This window comes from Aptenodytes patagonicus, unplaced genomic scaffold (assembly GCF_965638725.1).
Source record: "Aptenodytes patagonicus unplaced genomic scaffold, bAptPat1.pri.cur scaffold_81, whole genome shotgun sequence".
NCBI lineage: Eukaryota > Metazoa > Chordata > Aves > Sphenisciformes > Spheniscidae > Aptenodytes > Aptenodytes patagonicus.
In genome coordinates, this window is record NW_027472029.1 from 93,681 (window position 1) to 104,107 (window position 10,427).

The following is a 10,427-nucleotide window of genomic DNA, read 5'->3' on the forward strand; positions in this document are numbered from 1 at the left end:
GGCATATTCCAGTCACATGTTGTTATTACTAGCAGTCTGTTACAAAACAACTGTTGCCATCAGCAGGACATGGTAGTGTTATACCATACCTTCTGGTATACTATAGAGCACACGAGGTCTTTAACAGCAGAGAGGGACAGGTCCTGAGCTTCAATGGTGACAGTCTCTCGAGTGAGACCAATCTGCAGAAGGAAGGAGACCCCATGCATAGAGCCCCGGGAGTTGGTGAGGCTCTGGGTACTGAAACTGCCATTGGAGAGTCGACTGGAGAGCCCCGACTGGGGACTTGAAGACAAAGTTGGGGTTTGTGGTGCAGCAGCATGACACGTAGGCGGGGAAAACTTCTGTAAGGATGGGGGAGAAGAGTTGTTTGCTGACATCTGACTTGCTTTACTCTGTCGAGATCTGCCTAGTAGTCAAATTCTAAGAAAAATATGTTGTCAGTTCTTGGTTTGAAATGAAAACAAGGATAACGTAACTTTCCCTTTCTTAGTTCAGTAAAATGCCCCTGACCAGTAAAACTTAATTTTCCCTTTCATTCTGTGCAAGCCAAAGAGTAAAATAATTTCAGCTGTAAGTTACTTTAAATTAAAGGTTCTCTTTCCACAGTTACAACCAGCTGATCAAAAGCAGATTGCCTGTCCTTTAGCACCGCGTCTGGACAACAGAGGCTTACATAAAGGCCTCACAGAAATACATCAGCTCTGCTGTTTTATACTTGTCCTTCATTTTTATGTATTTAAAAAAAAAAAAGCTGGAAATACAGATGGAAATAAATGTTGGTAACTCATTAAAAGTATCCTCGTTCACCTAATTCCACAGATCATGTCTTAAACGCAGACTCATCTTCATGTAGACAGCCTTTTAGAATGAAAAAAAAAAAGTGTATCCTTGAGCAACAACAGAAGTCCACGTATGTGATGAATCTATTCCTCCTTCAGAAAGTCTTCTCTGAATTCACAGGACATGGTTAACTTGGAGATCAGTGAAGGTATCTAATTTCATTTTCATAAAATATTTTAGCTCATGAAATGCAGGAGCAGAATGTCTGAAGACACAATCACGTTAAATGTAATCTCTAGCTTCACCCAGATAATCTCCAGCATTTTGAAACGTTGTACTCTGCCTGTAGGGGAAAAGATAAAGTTGTCATTTTGCATTAAATGCATAAAATTGCATAGCAATGTCATAACCACTCTACTTTGAAGCAGCAGGATCACCAATTCCTTGTACTCAAATAAGTTATGTTAGTAACATTCTGTACTTGAATTTAACTGTTTTCCCACTGTACGATACACAAGACAAATCAGACCTAACACTGCCCAGTACGTTACCACATTTTTTAATTAACGGTACTTTAGCAGAGCAAAGCACTTAACAGTTAAGGGGGGGGGGGAAGAAAAGAAAAAAAAAGGGGGGGGAGTAGACCACAGTTCTGCTCTGTAGGTGTATACTGAGAAGCTGGTGGGTAGGGAAGGAAATTTATTAAATGCATAGAAATGTCCAAAAAAACATAATGTCAAAACTCAAAAAAACTCTATGTTGCATGTGCTCAGGATACCATTTTAATACTTTTATTCAAGACAACTGAAGAACATCTTGCACAAACTCTAACTGTAGGAACATATGCATAGCATACAATTAAGCATTGGTTCCTCGGGGGGGGGGGGGGGGGGGGTCATTTAATGCTTACATGTCTGATTAAAAAAGCAAGCCTGCTACAACCTTTTAAAATAAATCGTTTCATGAGCACAGACTCAAAATACTTGTTACAAGATGCTGTGCTACCTGATTCGATATGTCAACCACTTCATGACCAACTGAAATGCTCGAAAAGAATTATTTTTAGATTCCCCATGCAACTTCTGCCACAGAAATAGTTAGCTGTGAATGCAAAAGTGGTTCAAGTACATAGATACTATGTATCACTAACAGTTTTTAAAGGAGCATAGATCCATACAGGACACCAAAATCAATAAGCTCACGTATTTTCTCCTTCCCTTACGTACAAAAAAGTCTCAGAAAGAATATTACTAAGATTAAATGAAATTTTAGAAAAGAAATGCCACAGTTTATCACACACAATATAAACTGTCCTTACTAGAATTAAGGTTGATAACTGATAAAACAGTCCATTTAATAGATTGCGCACTCCTGGTATTTACCAGTATAACAACTCAAAACCCCACTGCCATTGCATTCTAAAAGGTAGATAAGGAAAGAGAGGTACATGAATTGCAGTACTGGAAGGAAAATAAGCTCTTGGTTCTGTGATAAAAATTCCTAACTGGGGCTCCAGAAGAGAGAGCAAATGGATACCTTCTGGATTTTCAGCGCAGGTATCCACAAACTGTTGCCTTCAAATACCCAAGAGTTGCTGGACATTTACCAAAGACACCTGAAAAGACAACTGCTGCCTTAAAGAACACTCTAAACATGATACAGATGAAGGTCATAAATAGGAAGAATAAGGGCAGCAACAGTAACATTTAAGCACCTTTCTCAAGAAAGCAGCTTCACAGTGCCTTCAACTTTGCTTGAAGATGACTTATTTTTATTTTCTAAATATGGCTTTTCTCTCCCTCACTTCTCACAGATACCAGAGATAGCAAATAGCAAGCCTTAGGGGTGGATCTGAATTAAAAAACAATGATGCCTAACCAACGTAATAGAAAATGGAAAAGCCATATGATGTGAAAGAATTAATGGGTCTTCTAAGCAAGTTTAATTTAGGCAGTGAAAACACACTGTGAAAGCTCACCTACAGCTGCCTAATTAGAATGTTAATAATATTTACCAAAAGCATGATGCATTTGCATTTACAAAGCCTTTTCATACCAAGTGTATTTGCATATAAGCCTTTAATGAAGTTTATTTTTGCTACTTGGTAGAAAAGAATGGATCTTTCTAAGAAAGGAAAACCATAGAAACTGCTCACTTTGTAGTCAGGATAAACCGTTTCTGAACATCAAATAAAGTAAGTGCATACTGAAATTTATACTCAATCCTACGATTCCGCATTTTGTTTTATATATATATATATATATTAAAAAAATTCCTAAACCTCAGAAAGCAGAGAGGCACAAGGGCTACGACGGGAGCCCATCTGCCCCCGCTGCACAGCTCGCAGCCTACTTTCCAGCCTGCTCTCGCCGCAGAAGCGCTGACCCTCCCCTTCCTTTTGGGGCTGCTTCCAAACCAAGCAGCTCTCAAGCAGCTTCTCCAACATCTGGCACTTAATTCGCCCTCCTTTCCCCCTGCTAGGCACGGCACGGACTTCGAGCCCCGCTGCAAGCGGCTCCTCTCGCTCTTCTTACCCCCGCGGGCGCCGGTCGCTTTCCCGGTTCCCGCCGGGACGGACTGAAGCGCCTGCCGCGCAGCAGCCGGGCTCCCGCCGCCGGACCTCGGGGCCGCCCGCAGGTGCCGGGGTTGCGGGGGGGGGCGAGCGAGCGGCCTTCCCGCCGCCACGGGCCGGGCTGGGGCGGGGGGGTCCGGCGGAGGAGCCGCCGTCGGGGCGGCGGGACGCGTCCTGCCTGCCGCGGGTCACGCAGCCCCGTCCAGGCTGGCGCTGGCAGCCAGCCGTCCCGTCCGGTCCCGTCCCGTCCCTCCCAGGTTTAAATCCCCGCTGGGCGACCCGCCCCTGCCGGCACAGCTCCCCGCGGCGCCGCTCTCCGGAGATGATGTGGCCTCGGCCCGTCACCCCCACCCCGGGGCACCCCCGCGCCAGGGCGGAGCTGCCGCCGCGACGGCGCTTCCCCCGCGGGAGGCGGCGGGGCCCCCCCACAGCCCCCGGGGCAGGGCCCCTGTCGGGGTCGGCGGCGACGTCGCCGCTCCCGCCGCGGCAGGAACTTTCCGAGTCCGCCCCCGCCCTTCCCCGGCGCGGCGGGCCCGGCCCCCGCGCGCCGGCTCCCAGCCCCAACGGCGGCGGCGGCGCGCGCCCCCCGTCCCGCCGCCCTCACCTGCGGCCCCGCCAGACGCCGGCTGCCCCCGGGCCGGAGCTGCCTCGCACGCATCGCATCCGCCGCGCAGCCCCGCGGCTCCCCGCACACACCAGAGCCGCCCGGGACGGGCTGCGGCGCGGGGGCTGCCGGGAGCTGTAGTCCCGCAGCCCCGCTCTGGCCCGGGGCGCCGCGCTCAGGCGAACTACAGGCCCCGGCGTGCCCCGCGCGAACAGGGCTCAGCGAGTGAGGCGGCGCATGCGCAGGCCTCCCCCAAAGAGTTTCCGTTAGTTTTCTTGCCTGTGGCGGTTGCTGCCCTGAACCGCTAACGGGACGGCGGGGCGCGGCGCGGCGGGGCGGCGCCCTCAGCGGTTGCTTGCGCTCCATCTTGCAGCTGGGGCCCCGCCGCCCTTGCCTCGCCTCTCCAGCCCCCGCCGCCTCCAGTCGTGCCAAAACTTGGGTCGGCGCCAGCTCGCACCCGCTCGCTGTTGTGCCCGCGCCGGCCTCCAGTTTCGACAGCTCCTCCGCCCTCCCCGCTGTACCTCAGGGAGCGCCCTGGGCCTTCCTGCTCCCGGGCCCAGCCGGGGCCACCGCAGCCTTTCTCTCCATCTGCGCCACTTTCAGTTCACCTTTCCGGGGCGTGGGTGGCGCGGCGCAGCCCCACGGAGATCTCCCCAGGGCCTCGGACAAGGCCCTTCATCTCTGCACAGGAAATACTTGACCTAGCGTGTCACAGGATCACGTTGGTCTTTTTCGTGGCCGCTCTGACCTGGGAGCTCGAAAGGGCTTTCTGCGAACAGCGTGTCTGCCGGTCCCCGTGCTCCTCTCGGTGGCCCCCACTGATGAGCTTGTAGCTTACCGCAGAAGTTCTCCAGGCCCTTTTGGATGTGACTGTCCCTCTCTGCTACTACGCTTCAGCACCTCCCCCCTCCTTCTAATACTTTGGTTCACCCAAGTCCTGTCTTCCTGCTCTACATTACTGATGCCGCTCTTGCATCATCAGCAAATCTCTGCACGCAAGATATTTAGCAAACACGTATTTAGCAAAAGTACTAAATGAAACTGGTCACAAGGCAAAACTGTGTTTGTAACCACCCTCCAGCCCAAAAGCTCCCTGTTAAAAGACAACCCGTAATCTTCCTTCTTGAATTTGGATTCAATTTCTGTGTATGAGTCTTAAAATAATATCCACTACCATAAAAAGTTACTGAAGTTTAAATTATATACCAGACCAAAAACACTTGGAAAAGGCAAACTGTCAACAGAAACTCAAAGGCTTCTAATGCTCAGCTCAGCGAGACACAGATGGAGAAGCAGATTAGTGCTTTGTCATTTACAGTGCTGCTTGTAAAGTACATTTCTCATTTCCTTCATCTTATACTCCTGAGGCCTGGCCTAAAACCCACTGAAGCCGAGTGGAGTCTTTCCGCTTAGTTCACCCTATTTTGCATCAAACCTTTACACAGTGCAGCTGATACAGAGTGTAACCAGGTCTGTGTTCTGACTGGAGCCAGTTTATTTGATAAATAATTAGCCTGCAGCTTCTTGTCGAAATCTGGAACTACTTTAAACTAAAACTGTAGCAGTTAATGGTTGATTCTGCTTTTAACTGGTTTTGAATGCTAAAAAACACCCTGGGACTTTTTCATGAAGGCTAGTCCATGAATAGAGGATGTTCTTGCCAAAGCTCTGCACCAGATAACTGAGTAATCTTCGTTTCCTTTTTCCTCTAAAGTGTGGCTCCCACACGCCACCACTGTAAACATAGAGTTTGCCTCCATAAACATGATTTTTGATGTTTAGCACAGCAAGGAGTCATACTCTAGAGTATTTAAAGTGCAGCAAGCTTCTCACATTCTGAGTAACAGCCCTAAAAATATCTGTTTATGGACGATACCAGATGGATATTAGGTATTACCACAGTCACTGGGCAACGATTATACTTCTTTGTAAAGAAGCTCAGCTTTATACCATCTAATAGGGTTGGTGCCATTTAATTTGCTGCCCTAAGCCATAATAGCTGCTTTTTCATAAATTAGAACAGAAGATGGATTAGTTAAAATCAATTTATTAGAGAACACAGGAAAGCATCAGCCAAAACAAAGCAAACTGCTATAAGTATTTGTGCGGCGGTACCTTCTACTAAACAAATAGTCCTGAAGCATCCAAAAACTGTTCTGTTTTTAAAGACCTCTGAGTAAAACACATCTGAAAGCAGCTCTGCATTTCAGCATCTTTGTATAGAGCAGCACATACATCTGTGCAGCACATACATCTGTGCATATGCACAGCTGACTTGGTGTGACTATGTAGTGCAGCATTATGACACCATTAGCCCTCTCTGCACCAACTGACAGGGCGAGCATTCTGGTTTGTTATTTTCGTGACTACCATCATTAGTGATTTCCTGTGGATTTCATCAAAGTTCTTCACCTTGTTTCTGAGCCCACATCATTCCCTCAGATGGTTAGTTTGTTTTCACAGCTCAGAGCTTTCCCTACTGAAGCCAGCTGCACTTAGGAATTGCTCTCTCTTACAGCTACAAGATGCCAGGAAATAGGGGTAACTTTTATTGTATTTATTTGCTTTTTTAAAAAAGCTATTTTTCATTCTATATGGACTACTAGGTCTATATAGACAAACTGCATTTGGAAGAACTGTTTTGTAACTCTAAAAATACATCAAGGTTTTCCAGTTCGAAATTAATGCCAATAGCATTTGTATATTTTGTATCTGAAAATGAAAACATAATATATTCATTTCTATTCACCAATCTAATGTTTGGAATATTTTCGTATCATCTAACTGGGTTACAAAGAAGGCAATGTCCTGGGAGACTTGACTGGTGCATTTGTCTGAGAAATTCCATAAGCATGTGATGCCATGATTATTTTTCACTGCTTTTGACACTGATCTTGCATAGCAAATGCCCCCATTCAGGATTTGCAAGATCTGCAAGAAATGCTTGCAAAAAGAGGAACTAACATCTCTATGGACAAAATGTCAAAATGCTTTTCTTTTCCTTTTTTTTTTTTTTTTTTTTTTTTTCAGTTCATGGTCTCCTTTCTTCCCCCCCTGTAAGAGAACCGAAAGAGTTAGGAGTTCAGGTTTGGTTTGGATAAAATCCTGAAATGTGGATGTGTCTCTGAATTACCTCATCGTCTCGGTTTGAGCCCTTAGCTGAACTTTGTCCTAAAATCCACCTCCAACAAAACAGTGAAAAGTTTAGTATAGGCTTAAAAAACACGGAATCAAAATTTACCTTGGTATAAATCCACTGAAAACAAAATATGTATTTATATTATTAATTACATGTAATTGACCTTTTGGAATTCACTTACCCCCCACTAGTTTAAAGAATGATCTCACAAATGCTTGCGCCTGCTGGGTGGGTACCTCATTCATATCATATAATCCTACTGTACCGACTCTCAAATAAAGTTATTTCCCTAAATAAGTGTTTAGGGCTAACCTGCACATTTTACTTATTAAAACTTTGTCTGTGAATACATCAGCCCACAGAAACAGAATCTCTTAAACCTGAATCACCAAGCGCAGTACTTCCACAGCCTGATAAGGGCTCAGTTCCAAACCCCACAGAGTTCAGCGGTAGATGAGTTGACCGGGATGAACAGCAGCTCAAGCCCACCAAACGCACGTGAGCACCAGGCACCTGCAGGCCCATCTGCTTCTTTGTGAACATCAGCCCCACCACCCTTTCCCTCTGGGCTGTAAGACCTACCTACGGGTTTCTGAATATGCAGCAGCCCAGGCTGCCAAACACTGGAAATCTCAGACTGTATATTCTAACTGCTGGCTTACTGCTGCTGGTAAATCAGCCATAGCTCAGGCACAAAATTGCCTTATCTTAGGTGGATTCAAAACACAACAAACCACGCTTACTCCCCTCTCCCTACCATGGGCCTGCTAGTTGAAAGAGCTGAGCATCAAAACTATTTGAAATGGTGGAAGGTGCAGGAGTCCCCCTTCTTGAGAAAACAGGTGTGCATTAAATCCGCAGCATTTGACAGTGCATTTCTCCAGCGTTAATAACCAAGGTAATGACAGAGCACGCTGCCTCAGCTTCCGAGGGGCGATTTGGGCTGAAATGCTTATATGCTGTAGTGCCAGCACAACGAAAAGCTTTTGACGCTGCTGCCTCCAACGTCTATCCTTCGGGACTTCAATAGATGGCACTGTCACATCAACTGGGTTACAGGAAAGGAACAATGTACGGACTATATTTTTACAGATAATGTATGCTTTTCTTCAAATAATCTACTTTTTTTTCTCTAGGTGATATCGGGTTACATCTATTTATTTGATTTTCAGGGTAATAAACCAACTATTTAAAATGTATAAAATAGAACATCTGACAACTGAGCAATTTGTTGACATCTTTTCAATTTGGTAGTATGGAGTAGGACTAAACATGTTTTTCCTTTATAAATCCCTGGGAAAAAATGTTTATCACCTTTGGTTACTTTTTCAACTTTGTGTATTATTTTTTAAAATAGTTACATAATTCCCTTTTCAGCTGTGAACCGCTCTGATTTCTGTTACACTTCAATAGATTCTTTTTTTTTTCTCTTCTTAGTCTTCTTTATATCATGAGACATGGAACTTTCTGGGGTGGTTATGAGGGGGAGGGAGGTCTCCCCTCCAAATTTTGAAAGTAACACCTTTAAAAAATCCTGTTCAATCTCTCTACACATCTGGTCCAGCACTTACTTTTTTATCTGTTTCCCATGTAGGTGAGATCAACACTGTCTTAAGCTGACTTTAGACTTGCCAAACACATCATCTGTCAAAGAATTGTAGCCCGTGGTGGGACCACAATCCCTTAGGGGAAAACAGTGTTAGCTAGTCCTGAATCAAGCTTATATTCTTGGCAAATTTATCCTGTAGCTATTGTGTTTATTTTTTCTGCTAAATTGTATGAGAACCCTGGCACATCGGCCAGAAATTTTGTCCAGCATCTGGATTATATAGTCAACCACAGGAAATCTGATGGAGGGGCAACAGATTTTTGTTCTGCTGTGTCGTCCTGTTGGGATCACTGTCATCTTGGTAGGTGGATTTAGACTAATTTCCCATGACTTGATCTCTGCTGACATGCCGGGGCTTTTGCCTAAGAATCTGTAAACCATGCTGATTTTTCTTGGTAATCAAATCATTGCCCATTTCTCCCTATTCACCAGTGACTTGGCTTTGCATTTGGAACAATTTCCTAACAAAGCAACGCGTGGACTTTTGTGAGGGGGAAAAAAATGGCATTGATTTAAATTAACTCTTTGCTTCCCCATGTATGCAAAATTTGGACACAGCCACTTTCTGAGTATCAGCTAAAAGGATGTTGAATCTGCACTAAAACTATCACCACCAGAGATCCCATCTGTATGCTGGGCAGCAGATCCACCAGCTTTTCTAGGAAATCTGTGGAATCTGGGTCAAGAATCTGCAAATTAGCAAATTGCTCCATTTCTCTATTACCCTCGCAAACACTTTGAATACTTGCAAAGCTGTAGTTTCCAGCCTGTGGCTTTCCGGTACGAGGCTGACGAGCAGCAAGATCATGACTCCTGCTCGCTCGCTCCCTCCCTCCCTCTCTCCTTTCTTTCTTTCTTTCATTTTTTTTCTTTCAATTTGTTTTAGCATTAAGTCTGAACTTTAAGAATGATGTAAAAATTGGAGACTTTAAATGGAATATCTGCAATGCAGAATAGTCAGATGTTTTCTACAACACCGCAGAGCAAGGATAGTTATGTCAAATGACCTAAAGAAGGGCTTGTGTGCTCAGAAGCTTCTATCTTTGGTTTAATCATTTTAATTGGTCTACTGCAGAATATCACCTCGCCACAAGTTTTGCTTCATAGTTAATAGTATAATTGCAGAATTTAAAATGCCTGAAGACAGGATTGTCATTTTAGCAAGTATTGTCATTTTAGGCCTAAAAAAGATCATAACAAGAGCTTATAAAACAATAAATTAAACCACTTTGCAATTCTATAGGTCTTTGCCATTCAAGACCCTTCACGAATACTCATTTCAACCTGGTCATCGGTCACGAGCGATGGCCAAGGCCCGTTCTCAGCGGGAGCCTAAAGCCGCTCTGCAGAGCCCTCATTCAAGCGAGCTTGAGCTGGAGTGCAGCCTGGAGCTACCCGTCTATGTTCGAAGGCACTGAGATCACAGGCAGCCCCTGAGCCTCCATTCATTTCAAACCCGTCCCTAGAAACACAAAACGAGTTTTCAGGGGAAACCGCAGGCTACAGCGTTTCTCACGGCGACAATCACGAGCCCCTGCGAGCCTCCTCTTTCAAGAGCGCGGCCCGGGGGGAGGGGGCGGCGGCGGGCCCGGCGCTGGCCACAGGCAGCCCTCCTGGCACTGCTGACGTGGTGCCAGGGACGAGGCTCATTTCGGAGGGGAGACGAGCTGGGAGACGCTGGCGGAGCTGCGGCTGCAACAGCCAGCGCCCGCTTCTGCGG

General features: G+C 45.9%; 1 protein-coding gene across 3 annotated transcripts in view; it reads right to left on the minus strand.

Annotated features, from left to right (window-relative positions):
- PRKD3 (protein kinase D3) overlaps nt 1-4,018 on the minus strand; it is a 47,526-nt gene extending 43,508 nt beyond the window's left edge. For 2 of the 3 annotated variants that reach the window (XM_076363720.1, XM_076363718.1), the window contains exons 1-2: nt 3,960-4,018; nt 90-1,126 (exon numbers count right to left, since the gene is read on the minus strand). In XM_076363720.1, the coding sequence (XP_076219835.1) occupies nt 90-380 (291 nt within the window). In that variant the 5' untranslated portion in view covers nt 381-1,126; nt 3,960-4,018. The remainder of the gene's footprint in view (nt 1-89; nt 1,127-3,959) is intronic. The other variant, XM_076363719.1, reaches the window with a different exon arrangement.
- Between the last annotated feature and the right edge of the window lie 6,409 nt (nt 4,019-10,427).